The sequence below is a fragment of the Hemitrygon akajei genome, chromosome 29, assembly GCF_048418815.1.
Source record: "Hemitrygon akajei chromosome 29, sHemAka1.3, whole genome shotgun sequence".
Lineage (NCBI taxonomy): Eukaryota > Metazoa > Chordata > Chondrichthyes > Myliobatiformes > Dasyatidae > Hemitrygon > Hemitrygon akajei.
Genome location: NC_133152.1, coordinates 22,048,613 through 22,075,208, shown reverse-complemented (window position 1 = coordinate 22,075,208; position 26,596 = coordinate 22,048,613). Strand labels below are relative to the sequence as shown.

Genomic DNA, 26,596 nt, shown 5'->3' with positions numbered 1-26,596 from the left:
GCCTGGCGGACCCTGTCTCGTCCCAATGATGGCGGCGGCAGGCGACACCGCGGCCTCCCATCCTTTTGCCTCATAGTGACGTCGCCTCCAGTTCGATTCCAAGGCGCGCTGCCTCCTCCCCAATACAACCTAACCCTCACCTTTCTTCCCCCACGGGCTGTTGCTGAGTCCCGGCTCGGTTTCCCCGCCCTCTTTTGGGCCTGCTATCGAGGTTGGTTTTGTTCGCCGTGCTGCTGCTTCGGGCTAGCTGGGCCCTGCCGCCGCCATCTTTTCACTCTCGGATCGATTGCTATGGCCGGGGCTTCCCACTGCCGCCGGTGCGCATGCGCATAAACCGGGACATCCCCACCCCTCCCCCAACTCCGTACGACACAACTCACCTCAGTAGTGGGAACTGCGCATGTGGGGTATTGCTGCTCTCTGGGCACCTTGGTGCCGCCTTCTGCGGCTGCGCAGCTCCGGCCGACCGTGGTCCACGGCTGCGCGGAGAGGATCTTGCGCGTGCGCGGTGCGGCCAGGGGGGGCGAGTGAGCTGAGCAGCTAAAATGGAAGATGAGGAAATCGCTGATAATTGGGAGGAAGCAGCCGACAGTGGGGTAAGGAACGTGGAGTGAAACCGTGGAGAGGCTGGGTGCCTGCTTTGCTATCGGGTCTTGTAGTCTGTTGGGGCGGTTGAATAATGTTCTCAAGGCTAAAGAGTTGGGCAGCAGTAGTGTGTATGTGTGCAACAGTTAAAGGGTCTCGCTGACTGTCGACCACAAGTGTGGGGCAGGCAGCAGGGGGCCGCTGTGTGTGAGAGGGTGGGGTGAGGGACAGAAGAGAGGCAAGGCCTGGACCCAGGCCGAAAAAGCCTGGAGGTGCCATCTTCTTAACGGAGAGCGAATATTGGCAATGGGAGGGATACTAAATACCGTAACATGCCCAGAAAAGGCATTGGAAGCGAGTGATGCGGATTCCAGACCAATGGAGGTAATGTAACCACTGTAGTTGGAGGCGCGCACTTTGCTGGCAACTCCCAGGAGTTGTCAGATAGATTTCCCACCACTTCTACAGACTTGGGGAACGATAAGGGGAAACTACTAATGCTTCCCCCCCCCCCCCCGTTAGGATATTGAAACATAGAATTGGGCATCCCAGATCAAACTATGTCATAGTTAAGCTTTTGGATAGTAAATTTTGGGTATTTTTACTCTGAGAAACCTGTGGAATTCGGTTTGCAGCAAATTAAGACTGATTGCTAGAATTCTGAAACAGTTGAATCTTTGCCATACACTTAGTGCTATAGATAGATAGATACTTTATTCATCCCCATGGGGAAATTCAACATTTTTTCCAGTGTCCCATACACTTATTGTAGCAAAACTAATTACATACATGTAATTACATGTAATACATGTAATGATTTAAAGTTTTTAAGCTGGATTGAGAACTGCTTCATCAATAGGAATACTAAGTAGGTAGTAGTACCTTTCTTTTCCTTCAAAGGGGTAGGTAAAATTCAGTGTTCAATGGAAGTTGCACAATAAAGCAATAGTGCGTTTGTGATGGTTTAGAAATGGATCCTGTGGAATTATCTATTAATTTTGACTTCGGTGAAGTTGCATGGCATAGCTTACAACCTTTAATTTGTGTTGTTGTTTTGAGCAGTCACCAAAAAGAATCGAAAGGGCTTTAAATATCAATTAGAACATCTTCATTTCTCTACTTAAAACAAACCTTTTAAAAAATTCCAAGTTGATGGAAGAATAGGTAAAATTTGAAAAGGTTAGCAGCTTTAAATTTAAATAGTTACAGTGGCAATTAGAAAAGTTTGATATTATATGGCTGAGGATCTGTACAGAACTTAAAATTAAGATAGAATTAAAATAGTATTCAGGGCAATAATTTGAATTACTTGAGAGAGTTGAATCCATTTTTCTCAAGTATTGCAGTTTTAAGAACAGATAGAAATGCTTTGTAGTACAGTGCACTCCATTAGATCTTGCTGTGATAGTTTGTGTAGTTGTTCATGTCCAGAAATTCTGCCAGCAGCACTTTACTTTCTAAATTGAAGAGCCTGAATGAATGACAGAATGCCACAAGTGGAGAAAGAAATACAAAAAAAAAGAAAATGAATTCCCGGATTCTGAGTCTATAGAAGCAACTGTACCAGTTGTGATGGTGTAAGTTGTCATCACAAGATCACAAGACAAAGGAGCAGAAGTAGGCCATTTGGCCCATTGAGTCTGCTCCGCCACTCCACCATGAGCTAAATAAACTATTCTCTCATCTAGTTCAAATTTCCAGCTTTTTCCCCATATCCCTTGATACCCTGACTAATTAGATACCTATCAATCTCCTCCTTAAACACCCTCAATGATTGGGCCTCCACAGCTGTCATAATATATCTTGTCACACTGATTATTCAAGAAAATTTTTTTAAGGGTTCAACTGGTATGTGATGAACTCGGGGTTTTTGAACTGCAATTATAACACCCAGTTGTGCAATTAGGTAAAAGTGTTAAGATGTGCTTACCTTCATTGATCTCCCAGCAACCTATGCAACTTCATCTCAGCAATGTTATCAACTTCAAAATCAAGACATATAGAATGCACTCTTGACATTGCTCCATTTGGGTTTTTAAATCCAAATCTGTAGTGCACCATGCGATGTAGCCTTGATTTAATGCTTTATCAGAAAACACTGAACATCCAACAATCTAGCAAGCTGCTGTAGCGTTGCAGCATCTGCTCTAGTTCAGAAATACATGATAGTACAATGTCTGGAATCTGTAACCAGAAATCTATGAATTATAAAGGAGTTTGGTATGGAAGGTCTGTCTGGCTGACCAAGTTTTAGAAATACGTCAGCTAAACTGGCCATTTAGTCAGCTGTGTGGAATGGGACATACAGATTATGCAGTGTCTACAGGATGAGGCCATTCTGCCCACTGGGACCTTCTCTGTTGCCTTGCAGCTTTTTCTTTGGCATACATTTGTCTAATTTTCCCTGTGAGGCCTGAGTGGAATCTGCCTCAATCACATCTGTTGGTAACATTCCAGATTTGGGCCACTTGTATGTAAAGGAAAAAAAAGAGGCCTTCCTTTTATTTTACAGTCGTGGACTTCTAACTCAACAATAATTGAAGGATGTGCTGAACTCCATCACTTTATATGTTTTTGAGATGTCCCTTTGGCCTTTTCTCTAGTTTCTCATCCATTCTTGTGAAACTGGTCAAAGCAATGAGTTAAGTGTTAAAACATTACAAAATAATGTATTGAAAGGACCTTTGGTGTTGATGCTGTTTATTAATACATTAGTGAAAAGTTATTAAGTTTTCTGTTTGGGGTCAATACTTTGGAATTTAATAATGTTTAGCTTTTTCCTCTCCCCACAATATATTTAAAGTGTATATGTGGATACTGAGCAAGCAAAGACCCAGAGTGACTGTTTGCATTTCCATCCTGACATTGTTCAGTGTTTGAATAACCAATTTGTAACATAACGGCTTTAGTCTGAGCAGTTGATGTATTAATGAATTATTTTGTAAACAGTTAATGCAGATGATTAGAAAATCAGTTTGCTTTTAAGAAAATATCAGTGTGCTGAAACTGGTGACCTTTTGGTTTTGTCGTGCCTGGGGCATCAGTGACTTAAGGGAGCATCGACACCTACAGAGCTGCTGTTGTGAAGCCCAAGTGTGAGGGCCTAACTTAAACTGAAACTAAGCAAAATGCTGATCTTCAGAGTCTGATTACACCTTCACAATACAATTGCAATTAGTAGGATTACGATTAGTGCTACGAGAAGTTGAGTACATCTTGCTTGAGAGCAGTTTTAAGGTGCTTGGAAGTAGGTACAGAAGAGATGTCAGGGGTAAGTTTTTTATGCAGAGAGTGGTGAGCACGTGGAATGGGCTGCTGGCGATGGTTGTGGAGGCAGATACAATAGGGTCTTTTAAGAGGCTCCTGGATAGGTACATGGAGTTTAGAAAAATAGAGGGCTGTGGGTAACCCGAGGTAATTTTTAAAGCAAGTACATATATGGCACAGCATTGTGGGCTGAAGGGCCTGTATTGTGCTGTAGGTTTTCTATGTTTCTATCTGCAGAGAACTCTGGCACAGATTTTCTGTAACATTCAGGAGGTCTAGAGTATTTTAACAATTTTATAAGCAAATAATGTAATCACATTGCTGGCCCAAACTATCACTTTCTATTTTAATGTGTATCAACCTGGTCATGTACTGTATGTACATGCAGAACACCTTGGCTTTAGGCTGTGTCAAATTTGATTGCAACAATTTGCAGTTGTCTGTTCTTATTCTCCAGGCACTGTTTTCACACCACCTTTGCTGGACTGCTTGGGTGTACTCTTTTTATTACAGCAAATCCCAACTTTAGTTTTGAATAGATTTTTGTGCCCATCTGTTTGTACCTTGATGTTCAACTGATTATTGTTCTTAGAGCACACCTCTTTATACTGCATGTGATTCCTTTCTTGCAGGAAATTGATCGACGACTAGAAGCAAAACTAAAGATCCAGCAGAAAGAAAAGTAAGAGCTATTTCTTTTTAAAAAAATGCTAGCAATTTATTGTCTCCCCCTGATGGCTTGACTGGTAATAGCTTCATTCTGTGAAACAAATGAAAGTACCAGCTTCTCTGCTTAATCATTTCTTAGCTGGTATATGAACATGTTCTGCTCTTTAAAATCTTACCTAAAAATAATTCTCTCCCCCCCCCCCCCCACCTCCAAATGTAACGATCTTTTGCGTCTGCAGTCTCAGAGTTGCACCGCTAATTTAAAACGATGCCTTTGGAATGTTTGTCATTGCTGTTCCCTGGTTAAATAATCTTTGGGTGTGAACCATGGTTCATTTGGTAGCAGTATCATGTGAGTTGAAGTAATGTTCTGGAGACCAGAGCATAAAAATCTTGGTTGATTTCCCAGTGCAGCAATGAGGGATCATTATTTTTGGGCGAGACATTAAGCTGAAAATATCTGCCCTCAAGTGAACAAATTTTTTTTAAAAAGTTTTGTGAAACTACTTTGAAGAACAGAGTTGCTCTCCTTGGTATCCTCCTCAATGTTTATCTCTGCTTTTGTGATGTTAATTACTGATGACACGGTACTGCTTTGTGTGTAAATTTGCTCTTCAAAATTAGCATTCATATATCTTGCATTATTACTGGATTATTCCAAAGTACTCTACTTATAAAGTGCCTTGGGATGTAATTTTGTTTTGGTTACAAGTTTTTGAGTGTGCATTTTTATCAATATTATAAACTTCTGAGGTGTTCCCTTAACTCTATTCTTCCTCTGTGTGGATGATCCTGAAAAGCTAGAGCTTGCTGCAATGTTTAACTGTGTGGAATACAGAGTGGGCAAAATCTGACTTGCTTTGTCCGCTTGTCTTAAAAATGAAGGGTCTGACGTGTTGATTTCGGCAGAAAGGAGAGCAACAAACCTTTGAAGGGAAACACTTCAGCAAGGCAATTATTTTTGAGTACTAGTTCCCAGATGGGGTTTGCTGATTTGGGTATCCACTTGCAATACCTGCAAGAGAGTTTGCTTAAGAATTGTTGCTAGCTGGCAGGAGGCAGTAAATAAAGCTGCCATTGGCCACTTTATGAATGATCAACCCTGAGTTAGTAACTTCAAATCTACATGCACCATGACCACGACATTTGAATGACGCATTGTTTCATTGCCTCTTTTAGTTCAAACAAGGTCAATATATTTGGTTGAAAATAACATTTTCCTTTGCAATCTATGTTTACTATTCTTTAATGCACATGATTGCCTCAAACCTGATCTCCTGGCCAGATCTTCTCCAGGTGGAGTTCATTTGCTTAGACTTGCTTATTTGTTTGGATGCGTAGGGATGAATGAACTGATCCTTCACAACAGGAGATGTCCTGTGAGACTGAGGATTCATTGCTATGTAGACCTTGGGTATAGGCTTACTACTTCATTTGTTTTCAGTTTAAATGTCTGACTGACAGTGTTGGTGGGATTAGCGTGGGTGCGGTGGTTTATAATATTGAAGCTTTTTTGAAGCTCAAAGCTAGAGAATAGTTGCCAGGATTTGGTGGTAAGCCCCAGTTCTAATTACAAAGTGTAAAAGAGGTGGTGGTAAGGGAAAATCAGATGAAATTCTTCAATTTGGTTAATAGGGAACTTCCATTGGATTTTCTGTTCTGTATATAGTCTTGAGTAAATTGGATGCAAGTTGTTTTTTTTAAATTGTGATGATGCATGCTCTTTTGCAGATAAAGTTCAGTGGGTAGGGAGGGAATAATGAAATCCCTCACAAATAGTTTTCCACTGCACCTTTTAGGATTTGAAGACTTGCATCGACTCTTGAGTAGATATGTTGTGAGTGCCACATTTGTGTCAAGAGTTGCCTTTCCGAGGTGAATGATTTTGTGGAACTGTTCAGAGTAGAAACAAGTTCTTGCATAACCTGACCGAGCTTCTGCCATAACCACAACAGGAATATCTTAGAAAGTCCTTGGGGTTGTGGATGACTTGTTTCCACTCCTGTCCTGTGGATTCTGATGTGGCTGATAAAACCCAAGTAGGGTTTGCAGACTGAAGCAGGTGGGGTTGAAAGTACTTGATTGAGTCGAACAAGCAAGTGGCTTGATTTGGAGGTGATGTACTTTCCTGCCCATGGAATTTTGCATACTCGTGATGAAAGATTCAAGCTCTGCCATTTTGAATTAATGGTCACATGGACTTGATGCTTTCAAGGAAGCTTTGGAATCATTCTTGAATTGGAATGCCCTAGCTATTTGGGAGACTTCTGCAACGGATCCAATGGAGTGTAGTTAGAATCTGTATCCTCGGGTCATTGACTTGGGAGAGAATACTGATGGCTGGCTAGTCAATGGATTTGTAGGATTTTGATGAACTGCTTTGAGGTGCCTCTCCAGTTCTTCAAAATGCCTGTTGTAGGAAATGTCTCTAAAGTGTAAATAATGCCAGCAAGGATCTGTTTCCTTGTAGACCACAGGCTTTGTGTGGTTCTTTAGATTTTATCTTCAAACACTTTTCCCTTAGTCAACCAATGAGTGTGCCGGAAAATAAGTTCTTGCCTGCTGAGACAGATTGAATTTTTAAGTGTAACCAATGTAAACATGCTCATTGTCCATTGGTAACTGTCAAGCCAAGTATTAATTAGTTGGAAAAATATCTTTTCAGTGAATTGGGAAGGTATTGATGAATATACTTTGAATATGATTTACTGAGGAAGAGTCCCTTTTAAGCATGTGAAACTGGATAATGGTTGAAAAAGGGAAGTTGTCTAAAATTAGAACTTCTGTACCAAAATGGAAATGTAGTTGTCTAAAGGGAATTTAAAAAAATCCTAAATAAAAATTGAGTTATTCATAACTAATCATCACCCATTATTTTTCCTTGTTGGAAATTGAGCTTCTGTGTGGAAAATAGCCTACTACTAACAGATTCCTGTCTAGAAGTTAGTACACTGGTCAGTAGATAATAAGTAATATATTAGTAAATGTACAGTCATGTGACATGGTTGCCAGATTGTTCTTTGGGAGGATGAGTAGAAGTAAAGGGTCTTGATCTGAAACACCAATTGTCCATTTGCCTGTGTTTAAATTTGTTGCAAAATTAACATTTGAGTAATGACAATGGAGTGTGGGATCTGGAGGGACTTCCCATCGAAAGTTTGAGTTGTCAGAGGATGCTCCCTACTTTCATTGCAATAGCACATTTTGACATAAACATCCAAAGAATCTGCTTGCTTTGCTAGATACTAGTAACAAAAGTACGTGTAAATTAAGTGACCCTTCATACTTCTGAGAACAAACTGATTTGTTACAAGTATGGGCAACTGAATAGTGATGTACAAATAAAGCTTCTGACCTTCTTGGATACATATATGACATATGAAGTCAGCCCTTCAAAATACATAAATGCCCAGGCACAAATTAAATAACCTGCTCTGCTTGTCAGCATCTCTTTTAACTCTTCCAGTTATCTTCAAATTTTCAACTGTGAATGAGCAGTAATTTTTCTTTAACTTGAGATAATGATTCAGCTCATTGTCCTCTTTCACTGTTGTAAACTCTATTTCCTGGACAATTTTTTAGATTGAACTCGATTACAAGTTTAGTATCGAATGACTCCAAGAAAAGATTTGGAGCATGGTTTTTATTAAGCCTGCCTATCCCCACATATTAACATTGCTGTTTTACCTCTGCATTAGCTTTTTATTCTGAAACTCTCTTCGATGCCTTTGTTAACTGAAGTTACATTTTTGGCTCGTCTCCATTCCTACTTTCTGAATATAAAATTGCTTAACTTGTCCCAACTCAAACCTCTTATCCGTTGCATCTGTGGTCACTGACCCTCATCCTTCATCCCTCCATGACCCAGTTTGCACTTGCTTGCTAGTCTATAACTCTTATGAATTTGTACACCTCATTTCTAATGCTCCAGTCATCACATTTTGTGTACTGTTCAATCGGGTAATGGCAGGATGATTCCAGTTGCCATGGCCCATTGGGTTTCTAAATCTAATTTGTTTTTTAGATGGTTCAGGTTATATTTATCTCTAGGGTCTTGAAGTTTTCTCATGTTAGAATAAGAATATACACTTGGTCGTCTCTATTATCATTTACCTCCTGTGTCCACTGAGTATTCATATCTTCTGCTGCTATAGCCTATCCACGACACGTTATGTGTTCAGAGATGTCCTTATGTGCACCGCTGGTGACGTGGTTATTTGAGTTACTGCTGCGACCTCCTAGAACTGTCACTCGCTGATTGTTTTTTGTTGTTCACACCATTGCCTGTAAATTCCAGAGACGTGTGTGAAAATCCCAAGAGGTCAGCAGTTTCTGAGATACTTAAACCATCCTGTCAACACTGGCCGACAAATTTTTTTTTGAAAGTGTTGCTTCCTTGGAATTTTTTTGTTGTTTATAATAGACCGCTTGAAGCTAAACACAAATATAATTTCAGATGACTTATATCACAGAAGAATTTGGAGAAACAAGAATTTAACTTTTATTTAAATATAATGCATTTAATTCATGGTGCTAACACTTTGCAATAGTTTAACTAAACTAAAAATGTTTTGATGATTTTCATTTGTACTCAGTGTCTGAGGCTTCTTGCCTACGTGTCAGACATTAATCAACCAGCATTGGTGGACTCCAGTTGCCCTGATACCATTTCTCCATGACCACAATGTCCTGGTGAAACCTTTCATCATATTCATCACTGATAGCACTAAGATTTGCAGGAAGAAGCCCAAGTGGGAATGCAGAAAATTAATCTTTTAGTGACATGTTACACTTCATGGTTTTGTATGCTTGGGGCAGGTAGTCAACTGGCTGCACATACTGTAGTTTGGTGCTCTGTAGTTGCCAAAAAAATGTTCAATATCTTTGAATGCCTTCTGTGCGATTTTTCTCCAGTCCCACTAGAAGTTCTTTGAATTGCCTGTCATTGATGACCTGTTTGATTTGTGAACCAATAAAAATCCTTTCCTTGATCTTCTCAGTAGCTATTCTGGGAAATGTCTGTCTCAAATATCGACATCCTTCACAGAAATTTGTAGCCTTTCTAAAACCTGTCCTGCCGTGCTAGAATCCACCCTGCCTAAGCATGCCCAGGCTTGCCTGGACAAGTTAGAAAACTTCCCAGCTTACATTGTAGGCAACATTTTGATTAACAAATTATGAATTACAATTATATAAAAAAGTGCTCTGGTAGGGAAATTTCATGGTGATTTTCATGATCAGCCCAAATCCATAAGATACACCCGAAAGTACTCGAAAAGCAAAATGTTTATTGTCCAGTGCAATCATTTCATGGACAAAATCACATAAATCACATTTCTTTCCCATTCTGATGTTCGGTCTGAGTAACAAGCGAATCTCTTGACCATGGCTGCATGCTTTTTTGCATTGAATCACTGCCACATGATTGGCTGGTTAGATGTTTGCATTCACGAGCAGGTATGCTATTACTTAGACCCATCACCCCTGCTGATGTGTAGCCTACCAAAAGCAGCTTGCCCAAGTTCTCTATCCTGGGCCATTCCTTCGAATTGTTCCCAAGTGCAGTCCAGCTTTGAAAATTCTTCCTCTCCCAGGGATGAGGTCTATGGAGCCTCTGGTATTTCTGGAGCACTGGTTTTTTACAGGATGAGGTTCCTGGCCCCATGCCCAACCCACCTCTTTTTGCAGCTGGGCTTGGGACGGTCTGTGGTAGAATTGTATAGGTGTACCTAATAAAGTGGCCACTGAGTGTAAGTAAATGTGGGATATTGTGATACAAGCTGTTGAAGTTGTATAGAACTGGATAGATGGATTTGTATATTTTCTGCTCTATAATTCATGAATTGAATGTCGGCAATAAGTTTGCGCAGGGCCTGGTACTCATGCAGTTCTCTTGGATTTTAGAATATGGGGGGAAAAAAAGAAAGCTTGACACACCACAGGGACCTTCTTTGCCTCTGTTTATCTGAAACTCTTCACACCTTTAACTACATTATTGTATATTGATCCTACTGAGCCGATGGAAAAACTTTCATTTTGCCTTTCATTGTCCTCTTAACCTTTCAAAAAGGATGAAGTTCACACTGCTGGTGGCATCAACCAGTTCTTTGCATCACATTTCCTGTGCCACAGCCTTATTTCTCAACATAGGTTAGGTTTGTGGTTCTGTTACATTCAGTTCTGTCATATTCTCTTTTTAGCATTTTATAAAATATTTGAATGGATATGATAAATCTAAATGCTTTTTCATATTTAAACAGGAAATTGAAACAGGCGCCTAAAGTTCCCATCGTCATACAAGATGACTTCCACCCAACACCCTGCACCCGACAAATCCGCATTCTGAAGAGACCGACAAGTAACGGAGTGGTAAGCACACCACACTCTGCTACAAGGCCAGTGCCACAAGTCAAATCACTGGCTCAGAGAGAAGCTGAATATGCAGAGGCACGGAAAAGGATCCTTGGCAGTGCAAGTCCTGAGGAGGAGGATAAAGCCAACCCTGACAGGTAAACGCAGGGCATTTGGAATACCCTTCAGCATGTGAGTTACAACTCCACAAAACTAATGAGGCACAGGATCCAAGGAGACCTTGCTTTGTGGATCCAGGAATGGCTTGCCAACATAAGGCCAAAAGGTGGTTGTAGTTGGTTCGTATTCTGCACGGAGGTCAGTGACCAGTGGTGTTCCGCAGGGATCTGTTCTGGGACCTTCCTCTTGGTGATTTTTTTAATAAATGATGCGGATGAGGAAGTAGAAGGGTGGGTTAGTAAGTTTGCTGATTCTTGTCAGGGGTTACAGCGGGACGTCGATGGGATGCAGAACTGGGCTGAAAAGTGGCAGATGGAGTTCAACCTAGATAAGTGTGAAGTGGTTCATTTTGGTAGGTCAAATTTGAAGACAGAATTTAATGTTAATTGTAAGACTCTTGGCAGTATGGAGGATCAGCAAGATCGTGGAGTCTGTTTCCATGGGACACAAAGCTGCTGTGCAGGTTGACAGTGTTGTTAAGAAGGTGTATGGTGTGATGGCCTTTATTAACTGTCGGAATGAGTTCAGGAGCCGTGAGGTAATGTTAAAGCTATACAAGACCTTAGTTAGACCCCACTTGGAGTTCTGTGTTCAGTTCTGGTCACCTCACTACAGGAAGGATGTTTCCTGGATTGGAGAGCACACTTTATGAAAAATAGGTTGAAGGAACTTGGCCCTTTCTTCTTGGAGTGATGGATGTGAGAGGTGACCTGATAGAGGTGTATAAGATGATGGGCATTGATCAAGTGGTTAGCCAGAGGCTTTTTTCCCAGGGCTGAAATGGCTAACTCGAGGGGCATAGTTTTAAGGTGCTTGGAAGTAGATACAGAGGAGGTGTCGGGGGTAAGTTTTACACACAAAGTGGTGGGTACGTGGAATGCAGTGCCAGTGACAGTGGTAGAGGCGGATGCAACAGGGTTTTGAGACTCTTGGGTAGGTACATGGAGCTTAGAAAAATAGAGGTAGGGAAATTCTAGGCAGTTTCTAGAGTAGGTTACATGGTCGGCACAACATTATGGGCTGAAGAGCCTGTAATATGCTGTAGATTTCTATGTTCTATGTGCTTATGATCTTATAGTAACTGATTCTAAAATTCAGCTTAGTTTTCTGTATTCCTTTTATTTTGAGAGTGACTATCTGAGATAAAGCATGCAGTGAAGAGGTTTTTCTTCACCAGAATTTACAACTTCTCTAAAGGTTTCTCAGACATGCACCTATGTAGCAGGCATTGCAAGGCATTGAAAAAATGTCATCTATTTTGGCAAAATCCTCAAATTTCAGGGAGGATTAGCAAGCGATCATCTCTTTGTGTTCTTTCCCAAGATAATTACCCCCCCCCCCCCCCCCCCCAATGTTGAGCCCGTCCTTAGGGTTGGTTTTCATAGGCAGGTCACATTTGCTTGCTTGGCGCCAGGCTCCTGAAGCAGGTGTTCAATTCTGAACTTTATCATGGGAAGAAATTTCCAACAGTCAGAAGAAAAGGTTGAAGAAGGTGCTTGAAGTCTCCTTGAAATGCAAAATCTCCGCTGAATCTGGGGAATATCTGTCCTATTTTTGTTCGTACTAGGGAAGAAGCATTTGGAATGGTGCTCAAAGCCACATATCAAGACCACACTAGGAAACTAAGTGGCAGAGTGGGCAGACTACCTCCAAATAACCCACCTGCTCTGTCAGCTTTCAGCTGCCATAAGATCAGGGCTAGCCTTGTCTTTGTATTAATGAGTCAAATACTGATGAAATTTGCTATACTGAGGACAACTATCGGTTTGTTCAATAACTTGTTTCAGATTTCTTACAAAATTTTGTACTTCTGTAATTTTTGAACTGAGCATGTTGTGTGTCTATTCACTCTTGCAAGGAAATGGTCTTAGTGTGTTTACTGGATGAGCATTGAGTGTACTTCACAATGCCAAGATAACTAAAAAGGAATGGTGAAAATTCTGTATGGTCAATTTGTCATAAGGTTTACTGATAAGGTGAATATTAAGGCTTCGTCAGCTTTATTTTTGAGAATAATTTTCGTGAGTAGACTATTTTTGGTGCATATCAATATCAGTTAATTAAACATCAGTCAATCAGTAAGTTTTGAACCTAAAATTCTGGTGTCCCTAAAGGAATCTATGAAGCTTATAATCCTAATTATTGACTTCTACTGCAAAATGTGTGTGTGTCTTACTGACGTTGAGTGTAAGGTTGTTGCTGCGACACCATTCCACTAGTTGGTATATCTTGCTCCTGTATGCCCTCTCGTCTCCATCTGAGATTCTACCAGCGTTGGTTGTATCATCAGAAAATTTATAGATGGTATTTGAGCTATGCCTAGCCACACAGTCATGGATATAGAGAGAGTAGAACAGTGGGCTAACCACACCCCTGAGGTGTGCCAGTGTTGGTTGTCAGCCAGGGGGAGATATTATCACCAATCCGCACAGATTGTGGTCTTCCAGTTAGGAACTTGAGGATCCAATTGCAGAGGGAGGTAGAGAGGCCCAGGCTCTGCAACTTCTCAATCAGGATTGTGGGAATGATGGTGTTAAATGCAGAGATATAGTCGATGAACAGCATCTGGACATAGGTGTTTGAATTGTCCAGGTGGTCTAACGTCCCATCGAGATTGTGTCTGCCATGGAGCTATTGTGGCAATAGGCAAATTGCAGTGGGTCCAGGTCCTTGCTGAGGCAGGAGTTTAGTCCTGTCCAACCTCTCAAAGGATTTCATCACTGTAGATGTGAGTGCTACTGGGTAATAGTCATTAAAGCAGTTCACATTCTTCTTGAGTACTGGTATAATTGTTGCCTTTTTGAAGCAAGTGGGAACTTCCGCCCATTGCAGTGTACGTTTGAAAATGTCCTTGGATACCCTGCCAGTTGGTTGGCACAAGTTTTTGGAGCCTTACCAGGTACTCCATTAGGGCCTTCCATTTTATGAGGGTTCATCCTCTTTAAAGACAACCTAATATCGGCCTCTGAGACAGATCACAGGATCACCGGATGCAGCAGGGATCTTCACAGCTGTAGTTATATTCTCTTTTCAAAGTGGGCATGGAAGGTGTTGAGTTCATCTGGTAGTGAAGCATTGCTGTCATTCATGCTATTGGGTTTTGCTTTGTAGGAAGTAATGTTCCTTTTTCATTGCCATATGTGGTTAGGGAGAAAGTACAGAAGACCACTCAATGAAATATTATTTTATATATCTTGTATGATTGAAGAATAGTCCAATGTTTGCCATTTACTGATGAAGAGAATTTCAGTGGGTCACAGGTGTAAAGATGTTGATTGGGGATAGAGAGTGAAGTGTCCTTGTTCTGATCTTCAAGCAAATGACACCCACAAAAATAGGTCGAATTTTCATGATGCTGAAATGATGAAAAGGTGTGCTAGTAAGGTTACTATAGCCGCATTCCAGCTTTGTTATTTTTATTCCAATCGTGATATAACTCATTATTGGCAAATGAAGTAGTTACTGCATTTTCCTATGTCAACTCTTCTGTTGGTCACTCAATATCTAAGTAGCAGCTAGACGGGCTGCTGTTAAATTTTCTGGATAAACCACCTTTATTATGAGGACACTATCTAAATGTAACACGCTGTAAGGTTTCACTGCTAAGGCTAATGTAATGCCTTCTATGTAATGTTCCTCTGTTAAGGTAATGGTTTCTCTGTAGCAGCAATGTTTGGGTTATGGCTAGAGATAACAGGACTTCGGAATGTATGTTATCCAACGGGAGAAATGTTGTTCTTGTGTGTCTGGGAGCCTGGTTTTTCGTGGTCTTTTGTCGGGGAGTGATGAAGAGAGTCGGAAGACCACCAGACGGAGTGGACTGAGGAGCGAGGGTCAGAGGACTGGCTATGCTTGGAGGTCAATGGGAACAAATGCAGGACAGTGAACTCCAATAATGCACAATAGGCTTTTTCCTTAAAATGGGCCCTTTTACTTTTTATTTTCTTTACTAACCCTCTATCCAGATTAAGATTTTAAGATTTATAAAGTTCAATCATTTAATTGCATACGGTGTACCGTCTGATACTTTGCGGTGCGGATTTGTAATCGGGCAACACATCACGCAGCATCCACACAAACGAGATTTCTCAGTTTGGTGGGGCCAGAAGTTGTTTTTCCCCTAGATGAACACATGCTGCCCGAGCCTGAGGGTTACATAAATATGAAGAAAACTTTTCGGTATTAGAATTGATGAGATAATCTTTTGCCCAACGAAGACCTGCAGAGTTTTCAAAAACGAGTTGGCTAAATTTGATGAATGCTGAGCAGGCTATTTTGTAATCCCCAGGTGTGAGTGAAACCAATACATATAATTCAATACAATAGATTCATAACCATACAGCACAAAGGTAGGTTCCTTTGACTATGTTCATGCTACATATTGTACCTACCTACAGTAATTCCATTCTTGCATCATTGGGTCTGTAGTCAACTATGCCTTGGTGATTCAAGTACTGAATGAGACTATGACTGCACCACCACTTCAATGCTTCCCAGACTCCAACCACCATCCGTAGCAGACTTTGTCCAACTTTCAAAAGGGAGATGAAGCTTAAGGCTTGTGAAGGGGAGGGAGATTGCACTGATGTTGTTGCATTCATATTCAACCAGATGTCCTCTCCAAGGTTTTCATTGTCAATTGCATATTGTGCTCAAATTGAGCATTTAAAAAACTTCGGTGATTTGATAGAAAACTCCTTGTAAGAAAGCAAGAATGTGTTGACTTGCATACAGCTATGTTTGGATTATGAACCAGTTGTACTATCTAAACTTGTTGGTTATTGTACAGAGTATAGGCTGTACTTGTAATGTGCTCCTGTTAATGATACACTTGCAGAAATATCGTTGTTGACAAAGCGTCTTAAAGGTATTTAGGAATTGTTCAGTGTGCATTGTATAACCCTTTTGGGATCAGAATCATAGCTGAATCATTGTATATAGGAGTAAAAGCAACACTAACAATAAGGATCTGACACTGTCTCCTTCTGATATTAAACCTTCTGTTTTTCAGGCCGTCCAGGATCACCCAGTTGGAAGAGAACAGGCAGCAGAGCAGTATAATTCGACAACCTCTGGGCCCCGATGGTACACAAGGCTTCAAACAACGTAGATAAAACATGCGCTAGAGAGTGCGCTTTATAAAACGGAACTCTTCATGACTGAGCGTGCAGTGTTGGACAGAGAAAACGGACTCAAGCAGAGGACCTGATCTGCTTTATTTGCACTGTGATCCCCCTTTGCTCCGCCCACTGTGACCTTTCTCCTTGCACACTGTGATCCCTGCTCCGCCCACTGTGGATGGCACACTGCTGTGAGCTCTCCAAGGAAACCATGAAGGGGAGGTTTCTTGCAATCAGACTGGCCAAGAATATATTGTGTGCCATTTCTAATCAGAAATTTGCTCCAGCAATAATACTGTTTAAGAATGTTCAATAGTTTAATTTCAGGAAAGAATTTGAATATGTATTAGTGATGGGTGCTGTTTCTCTCATCATATTCTATACAGGATTGTTTTGGTTTCTTTGCATCTAATCTATTACTGCAAGATAGTTGCTCATGGCTAATTACCTTGCCAAGCAATATGTCAAAAAGATCTATCAGAAATGCACCCATTTTAAAATTATTTATTTTGTGTAGTATTTAAAATATCTTGCAAAACATTTATCTAGAGAAACAGGACAAGAACATGGAGATCCACCAAAGGGTTGTGGAGAACAGGTTTGGGCTGTTGGGCACAGCAAACCAAGATGCACTATGGAACACATCTGCTGTGTTGGTGCCTTGGTGCACAGCCAATTCCTGTCAGATTCTTGTCGCCCCTTCGATAGTAGGAGAGTATGTCTGTTGATTCACAGAAAACTGGTCGCAGAGGGGGGGAGTGATGAACGAGAGCAGCTCTAATAATGGCCATGTATGTTATTATCTCACACCTGAAAGTGGTTAACTGCAGCATCTGAATTCCAGAATTTAGATCAAATCAAAAACTCATATGATGGTGAGATTAAAATATGGCCCATTAGGGTAGCACTTAAGGTGTTAACTGCATAACGTTGTAGTCATGTGATCTTATTCCAGCACTGCCTTCTGCTCATTCACCAGCCATGCTTTGTGCGTGTTGGTTTTTGATATAACCTGCGGGATAGGTATAACGTGCAGTAGTAGAATTTTTTTTCCCCGAAGAGGATGTTTTGGCAAAGGCCATGCTTTTAGTTAATGCTGCTCCCGTTATGGTTCAGTGCAGAGCAGTAATATTGTCAGAAACTGGGCAGGTTTTCAGAAGTGTTCTTATCTGACCGTCTTCCCAGTTTTATGAAGAAAGAAGGACAGAAATAAATGAATTTTAAAGGGAAACAAAATAGTTTCAATCAAATTAAATGTTCCTTAGGAAAGTTGGAAGGCGTTGAGGCCAGTAAGTGGAACCTGAGGTTTTGGTATTCCTCCTTTCTAGTGGTTGTGTGCATTCTGCACCCTGCTCTGACAAGGTGTTGCAGTTATGGTCCATCACTAGTACATACTCTTAATGTGGTTTTTTTTTTCCAAGGCATTGCCTTTATTTTCTACAATTTGAAGAAAACTTTTTAGATCCATCTAATATTAAAAGGGCACGTGACTTTTGTGGTTTTTTTTGTTGTTGAGGCTCGCATGCGAGCTGATGCAGCCATCTGTCCTGTTTGCGCATGTGCGCACATGTATGTATTTGTGTGTGTACATTCTGTGTATGTCTGCCTGCGAACAAAAAAAACTGCTTTTTGTGGGGGATGGGGGTGAGATTAATTAATTTTCGTATATTTCAACCAGTGCTTGGAAAGAGTTAGCTGTCTCATTCCTGAACAGCTGGAAGCACAGCAGCCTTGTATTTAACAGCCATCAGATTATTGGACTGAGGCACCTAGCTCAGCTCAATTGATTTGGAGTGAGGTCAAATAGCCCTCAAATGCTACTCACATTTGTGGTTTTAAAAACTGCAAGATGTCAGGCCCTAGAATTATTTTATAATGGGTGATACTGTGTTAAACCTGGTCATTTGTTAAATATCAAGCTAATGTATTTTTTTTCTGTGTAACCTCTTCCCAGGGTTTGGTTTGTAAATTGTTGATGTTTCCATGCAAATTGGGATATCACTCGACTGACTAATTCTGATCTCTGGTGTTCATGAAACTGGCTTGACTGAAATGATTGCCTGAGACTCTATTTTTGTAAATGATGAAGTAGCAGACTCCCCACTGATTCTGTGGATTAATGCACTGTATGATGTGGTATACAAACCAAAATGGTCATAGTTTTAATTGAGTTTTGGCTCTACAATGGCCTGAAGAGGGAGGGAACATTTAATAAGTGTTCTCCCCTTGGATTTTCAGTGACTGTTTAAAAATGCACAAAGGTTGAGTTGTAATCCTGCTGCTTTTAGTTTCCTGCCATCATCTAGTCAGGTAACCGTTATTCAGTGTATATCACTTAGTCAAAGTAATGCTAATGGAACAATTTATAGGATGAATAAATGCTTTCAAAACAAACTGCTTAGGGTAAGTACTGCACAGGGGATTTTCATTCCTATGAAGCGGTGCAAATATGTTTTTTAAGCATAAAAAATGTTTTTTTTTGATCAGTCAACCAACTAATTTTTATAATTCTAAACAGGAAAGATAATCAGGTGACTAGTGTTTTTAAAATCAAGCTCTGGTTTTGTTTCTTGCAGTTACTGTCAGCTCGTGTGTTTGATGGTAAACCAAAAAAAAATGTACAGTGAAGTGCATGTATCTGAGGTTACATAAGAAAGCTGTCACTGGTGTGCAATGCAGTGTATGACATAATAATACTTGTGGGATCTATTGTCTTTGAGGGTCATTATTGAGGAGAAGTGTGTTTGCAAACACTAGTACTATACAGGCAAAATAAAGATAGTGAAATCTGGTTGTGAAAGGACTCTGGAGGATGCCACGTTTAGTTTATTTGGGTTAGAAGAATCAAAAATGGACTCGAAGTACATTGCACACTGCATACACCAGCATAACGTGACAGCAGATTGAATCTGCAGTAATAAACAAAATCAGGATCCAACTGCAGGACTGCTGACATATGGTAAAAGGTCATTTCTAGGTCAGGGATGGATCTGGGCTTATTGTAACACAGATTAAAATGTTGGAATAAGTTAATAGATTGACGTTATAACCATAAAGCAATGTTAACTAAATCTACAAGGTATTTTGATAAAGTATGGAGAAAGTCCTAAGTGAACCTTTTTAATGTCTATATAAATGTTGCCCTGTCTTGTAAAAATTGCTTGTGCTTCTGATCCAGAAATTCTAAAGTAGTGTTCTATCTCCTTTTGCTTAAAACCCAGCCCTCCCTTCACTAGTAGGCTAAGTTACTGGAATCAAGCTCCTGTTCTGTTTGGAATTGTTGGCATAAAACATGCAGGACCTTCCAGATGTTTCAATAGGATCACCTCACTGGAAAGGCTATCTTGTTAAAGATCAGTGAACTGAACAATAGACAGCAATGTTCCCAAATGACCAATGAAATACCCGTGGGAGATAAGTAGGAGATAATCAAGAGCTGAGAGTCAATACTTGTGTAGTGAACCATGTTGTTAATGTGGCATGAGGAGGGAGAAGTTCAATTTTAAGTTAAACTATAGCCTCTGTTTATTAAATTCTCACATCACAACTCTTACACATTAGACTAATGCACTAATAATGTGAGAAATCAGCTGCTGGTTGACAAACAGAGGTGTGGATGGCAGTGTTGGGTGGAGCCACATTTCAACTTTTTAGAACTTTTAAGGAGTACCTTAATCAGGGCCACTTTGCTAAATTCTATATACTGTCAAATTATTGGGTTGTCCTAATTTTTTTGGAGATCAAATTTTGATTTTTCCCATGGAAACATTGTTTAAATATACTTAATCTTGGCTCTCACTCAGCCAGAAAAGGCTGCATTATATAACTTGAATTTACCCTAGTTATTTTTTGGTATTTTTCCCCTCCTAGGAAAGACAAGTTGTAAAGTGATTTAGCTAAGAGAATATGGACCTTTCAATTTGCAATTTAACTTGCTGGTTGTTTATATTGAGCATCATAACTTACATCTGAATAGTGTAAAACTTTCGAACAGACTACTGTTCTGTTTTATTTATAAAAGAAAAGGCTGGAAATTGTGGAAAGAGAAATGTTAATTATTTTTCTTTCAAAAGATGTTGCCTGACCTGAGTGTTCCCAAGATTTTCTGGCGTTTGCTTTTAGATTTCCAGTTTTTGTTTCAACTTCAATTTGGTTTTAACAATGACAATGGAATGAAATACTTGTCTGAGTAATTTTTTAATTTACTGAAAGTAGTGGGATCTTACATCTTGTAATGAAGGGCACTGAGTTCTGCAATTATTACTGGTGTTATGGAGGTCTAATCTACAAAACTACACAACAAAATATTTGGCTAATATTGATGTGCCGAACCCTGCATTTGATAGAAATGGTCTTAAAGAATCTAAAACCTGTTTAATTCTATCCATTTTTAGTTTCTTCCATGTGTTTCACATTTGGATTTTTAAAAAAATCACCTGCTTGTACGAATATTTGTAAGAATGCAACCCAGAGTTCAGTAAGTGCAACAAATGTTGGGTATTCTTAATTCCAAAGTAATTTTGCATTAGTTCATATCTACCCACTTTATCATGGCCCCATCTCCCAAAAATCCTTATTTTGCTGTTGCAAAAAGCCACCTTTTTGAAGCACTGGGATAATACAACTGAGTAACCTCATAAAGGATTGCATTAGCCTTTGTGCTTCAATACTTTACATCATAGAAAATGCTGCAGAGTTGAATTTGGACAGTATTGTCCTAAATAACATAGCTATTGGGGTCTGTAAATCAAAATGCCTAGTAAGATCTATCTATCTCAAATAAAATGTTCAATCTGGATTTGTACAATTATGCAGTTGTCATTGTACCAGCAGGAGTGTAGATGGTACCTTCGTTGTGCTGAATGTGATTGATGGTTTCAGTTAGTAAGCTATAGTAATTTGCTCTTGAATTCCATTCCAGCCTAAATATACAAGATTCTTAAATGACAAGTACTCATTTGGATCATGCTGTTTTATCTGAAGGATGACGTGCCACTTGTACATAGACTGTCAGATAAATGTAAAAAAAAACTTCCCAGTAAGCCCCATGCCAATCAAGTAAACCTGGAACTGGGGTGTTGCTGGCATTGTATTTCTAACTGAGGACTGAATTGCAGGTGGGGTGGGGGAACGAGGTAAGTGTTTGTGAAGGAGGTAAACATTTACAAATCAGACTGAGGACACTGATCCCTGGTTTTTAGAACACAAAGCCTTGATAGACTATACAAAGTAGCATAATTGTGCACTTTTATTAGGTTTATAATACTGCTTTTGTGTAATCAAATGTTCAGTTTTAATTTGAAACTTTATTGGTTTAAATCAGTCCTTCTAAGCAAATCTATTCCCTGTAGAGCTTTTCAAAAGCTGAGTGATTAGGCCAGTGAAAAGACCAATGATGTCACCCTGAGGAATTTAAAAGTCGTATCAATCCTTGTCTACAAGCATGTATAATAGTTATTTTTAGAATATGCTGTTTTTTTGCTATTGAGTTCCTTTTCTCATACCTTTAGCAAAATGCATCCTCCTCTAAAACCTTGCCCAGGTTTCCAAGTCAATCCTGCTGCTGTTTCTGAGAACGGCTCGTCTTGAACTTTCCCAGCCCAGGGTATCCTTAATTGATTCTTGGTTTAGTTATGCCTAATGTTTATTGAAAATATAGGCAAAATTAAATATCTGCAGCTTTCAATTGACCATGTAGCATTTATATATCATGGAAAAACAGCATCATATAGCATGCTCTTCTCTGAGTGTTGATAGGTAAAGATGGTTTTACTATGACTTGTCAAATTAATGCTTCCCTGGTAGGCACTGTCAAACTTGGATGAGATATTTGTACGTTGCAAAAATTTGAGAGACTTCTTTAGATCTACTGAAATGTCACAAATGATTTTTTAATTGGATGGTGCAGTTTGAGTTCTGAAAGGATATCATTTCCTCTTGGAGAAATTATTGTTTTGCATGGATGTGATTCACTGCTCAGTTGTGACTTTGTTTCAACCAAGCCTGTATATCTTGAACTCCAGACTTAAAGTTGATCAAATAACATCTAACAAAAAAAATCTGTAAATATTTTCTGGGGGCACTTAATGAGAATTGCTGCAGTGTCTCCAGACAGAGTTTCTAGTAATATTTAATAAGAACCACCCCCTTTAAGCTAGCAAAATGCCAATTTGGTTATGTGTTCATCTGCTTCTTGCATGCTGTTGCACTGTGAAAATGGTGCAATCCTATGCCATTTTGTTAGTGATGTGAACAACTGCTGGATGCCTGTCACACAATCTAATTAGAATTATTTTGTGTTGATTAGGAGGTTGTTGTCAGGCAAGATGTCTATCACTGTATTTTGTCATGATTTACTGACAGTGTACACAATGTAACATTTGTGGGATTTGGTTGTAACGGCTGACAGTGTACATATATAAGTGTACACAGTGTTACTGACAGTGTACACATGTAACTGTACACAATGTAACGTTTGTGGGATTTGGTTGTAACAGCTGCCATTTTTTGACTGAATTTATTATAGATGTTTATTTGCAGGAAGGCTGGGAAAGATGTGCAAATACTGTTTAATTGCCTGTAAAACATCTTTATCTAAAATAGATGCTTTTGCTAATGCTTTCCTTTTAATTATATTTTATCCTGCAACATCATCTGGAATTGTTTTAAAGCAGCATTTTCTTACAGCATTCAGCAAAAGGAAAGTTCTGGCCTGAGATTGCTGATTATGATCTGTACAACTTCTGTTTATAACTGGCAAAGTTAACTATATTTTGAGTAAAATTTTATAAGTTTAGTTTCAACAGTTTGGTCTTGTCTCTGGTGTCCTCTACCTGACTTGGGTAATATACAGACAGTAAATGGGGCTTTGTTTTGATAGGATATTTTTGTGATGAATAGGACAGCGAAATAAAGAAATGCATAACCCACTAGACTTTCAATGAAAGTCCTATTTACTGTTTTGGTTTGATAATTCTTCTCTCCACCCAATTCTTAATGGGTCTGATCCATCTGAAAAAGGAAAAAATTCTGTACATTTAATTGCCACTTTAGGTACAGTAGCTCATTAATGAAGTATTTAATCAGCCAGTCGTGGGAGCAACTCGATGCATAAAAGCAAGCAGACATGGACAAGGGGCTCAGTTATGGTTCAGACCAAACATCAGAATGAGGAAGAAATGTGATCTATGTGACTTTGATCGTGGAATGTCTGCTGGTGCCAGATGGGGTGGTTTGAGTATCTCAGAATCAGGTTTATTACCAGCATGTGATGTGAAATTTGTTAACTTAGCAGAAGCGGTTCAATGCAGTACATAATCTAGCAGAGAGAAAAAAAGTAAAATAAAACATAATAAATAAACAAGTGAATCAATTACGTATATTGAATATATTTTTTTAAATGTAAAAAAATATTACTGTATAGTAAAACAAGTGAGGTAGTGTCCAAAGCTTCAATGTCCATTTAGGAATTGGATAGCAGAGGGGAAGAAGTTGTTCCTGAATCACTGACTGTGTGTGACTTCAGGCTTCTGTATCTCCTACCTGATGGTAACAGTGAGTAAAGGGCATGCCCTGGGTGCTGGAGGTCCTTAATAATGGACACTGCTCCCTAAAGTTGTCCCAAGTACTTTGTAGGCTAGTGCCCAAGATGGAGCTGACTAGATTTACAACCCTCTGCAGCTTCTTTTGGTCCCGTGCAGTAGCCCCTCCAGACAGTGATGTACTCGTCATGGTACAACTATAGAAGTTTTTGAGTTTATTTGTTGACATGCCAAATCTCTTAAAACTCCTAATAAAATATAGCCGCTGTCTTGTCTTTTTTATGACTACATGGATATGTTGGGACCAGGTTAGATCCTCGGAGATCTTGACAGGAACGTGAAGCTGCTCGCTCACTCCACTTCTGATCCCTCCATGAGAATTGGTATGTGCTCCTTCGTCTTGCCCTTCCTGAAGTCCACAATCCGCTCTTTTATCTTACTGACATTGAGTGCCAGGTTGTTGCTGTGGCACCACTCCACTAGTTGGCATATCTCACTCCTGTACACCCTTTTGTCACCACCTGAGATTCTACCAGCAATGGCTGCGTCATCAGCAAATTTGTAGATGGTATTTGAGCTATGCCTAGCCACACAGTCGTGTGTGTGCAGGGAGATAGCCAGTGTTGATTATCAGCGAGGAGGATTTGTTATCACCAATCTGCACAGACTTGCTGATCTCCTGGGATTTTCACGCACGACAGTCTATAGATATTAGAGAATAGTGTGGACAAACAAAAAAAAAAATCCAGTGAGCAGCAGTTCTGTGGGCAAAAAAAAGTCTTGTTAATGAGAGAGAGCAGAGCAGAATGGCCAGACTGGATCAAACTGACTGGAAAGTGACAGTAACTCAAATAACCATGCTTTACCATAGTGCAGAAGAGCATCTCTAAACACAGTTGTTAACCCTTGAAGTGGATGGGCTACAGCAGCAGAACACGACAAACACTAAGTGACCACTTTATTAGGCACAGGAGGTATTTAATAAAGTGGTTACTGTGTAGTTTTTAAATTTTCTACTTAAACCACATTGAAAGTTTCCTATGGAAGATCTCAAATAATGTATGAAAAGTTTACTCATCATTACAAATAATGAAATCTAACACCGTATTTTCAGGAATTTAAAATTTGTGTTGCTTTGTCTGGATTCAGCTGAGTTCATTTAAAGCTGTCAATGTTCTAAAACTAATTAAAAGCAGCATTTGGATTGATTAATGGCAAAAAGATTTTTGATCATTTCCTGTAATTTCCAGACCTGTTTGGTCTTTCACGTGAATTCGCCAGTGTGACATCTGATTCTCCTGTTTATCTTGTACATTAGTACCAAAAGTCAACCATGGTTTGCATCTGTATAAAATCCCAAGAGGCTTCAACATGTAAAACATCAAACCCAACTTTGCATTCTGTCACAGATGAGGTGACTAAAAATTTAGGTGCAGGTTTTAATTTGGACATTTGAGATTTACTGGTTAGACAACACTTCTAGCTGTTAGAATGCATTGGAACAGTTGTAAAGCAACAGGCTACTGGGGGTCAAGTTGGATCTGTGGCAGTAATGGAATGGTTAATGTTTCTGATCTCGGTCTCCACAGAAGATGCGTGACTGCTCAGTTTCCCTAGCGGCTTGTTTGTTTTATCATTTTCGCTCCAGTGTCTACGGTTTGTTGCCACCATGTTGAGAGTTGTCTGAATTGGATGATGTAAAGCTGCCTTATTGCTAAGAATATTTAGATGACTGAACTGATTATGTTAAGTTAAATTAAAGGTAGTAAGGATGATGATGGAAAGTGGCTAAAAGTTTGGTTGAAGATTGGGTGGATGCTAAAGAATTTTCACACCAGTCAGCTAGAAAGTTGCTCTATAGACAAAGAAAATTGGATGAGGAGCAAGAGGGGAAAGAAATCTGAAATTCGGAAATGTAGATCATTTGAAAGCAACTATAGTTGCTGTCTGCTGCAGATCAGCTAACCCGCAGAGAATGTACTACTTTGTGGTCTATGATTTGGTGACAAATGATAAACTATACATCTATTAACTGAATCATTTATCCTGTGCCCATTTAGAACATTTTTGGCACCAAACATCTTTATTCTATGCCGCCCATAGGATAGCAATTCGGCATAGTTTTATTTTAAAAGGAAAATGTATAAATCTGTAGCTGTCTTGTTCCTACATTGCTTTATACAAAACTCAGAGCCAATCTTTAAAAAATCAGTTGTTGAAATCAAAGTTTTAAAGGGGGGGGGGGGAACTTAAGTAAACCATACAGGCCCATCTTTTGATTCAAGGCGGATTACTGCCTAAAAGATGTTTGCAAAAACAAAATCTCTGCCAACAAACAATAACCCAACCTTGAAAGGGTGCCTAGTGTATGTTACGTTAATGAACGCGAGGATAAACGTGAATTAAATAACTTTAAAAGTTTCTGATGCTATTTATTCTATACCCAAAAACAAATGCACCAGCTGGCCACTACGTCCTGAGATTTTCAAACGACTGCCATGAACAAAGACGCATATGAACATTTTTTAAAAAATTGTCAAAGCAGATTTGGGATTTGTGAGAATGGAAGAAGGAACTGGATAGGAACAGTAGTACAGCCATGATCTTGATGTAGGGATCGTGGAATACAAAAGGCAAGATAACAGTCTCATGTTTTTTCTGTCTTTGTGATTTTATAGTGAGGGAATGACAACCCATCGCGGTTCCCTTGCACGCTTCTGGTGTTGGTAGCACCAACAAAACTCATCAACGTAGCACCAACAAAACTTACGCACGGGTTCTATCGCTAACTGCAGTTGTCCCATCGTGACAATGTTTATAATTTCTATTTTCTGAAGCATCCCCCAGGGAGTAACGCTTTAATCGGCCGGAGGTACTCCAATA

At 39.7% G+C, this 26,596-nt stretch overlaps 2 protein-coding genes across 2 annotated transcripts in view; one reads left to right on the top strand and one right to left on the bottom strand.

The window, feature by feature from the left end:
• Window positions 1–283, bottom strand: part of zbtb17 (zinc finger and BTB domain containing 17) — a 32,084-nt gene extending 31,801 nt beyond the window's left edge. Inside the window, exon 1 of the mRNA XM_073031825.1 lies at window positions 141–283. The gene's annotated coding sequence lies outside the window, so the exon portion shown is untranslated. The remainder of the gene's footprint in view (window positions 1–140) is intronic.
• Window positions 284–23,102, top strand: szrd1 (SUZ RNA binding domain containing 1). The gene is made up of 4 exons (XM_073031827.1): window positions 284–596; window positions 4,485–4,534; window positions 10,782–11,030; window positions 16,064–23,102. The coding sequence occupies exons 1-4, from the start codon at window positions 546–548 to the stop codon at window positions 16,164–16,166; spliced, it is 453 nt and encodes a 150-aa protein (XP_072887928.1). The 5' UTR covers window positions 284–545; the 3' UTR covers window positions 16,167–23,102.
• The last annotated feature ends 3,494 nt before the right edge of the window (window positions 23,103–26,596 follow it).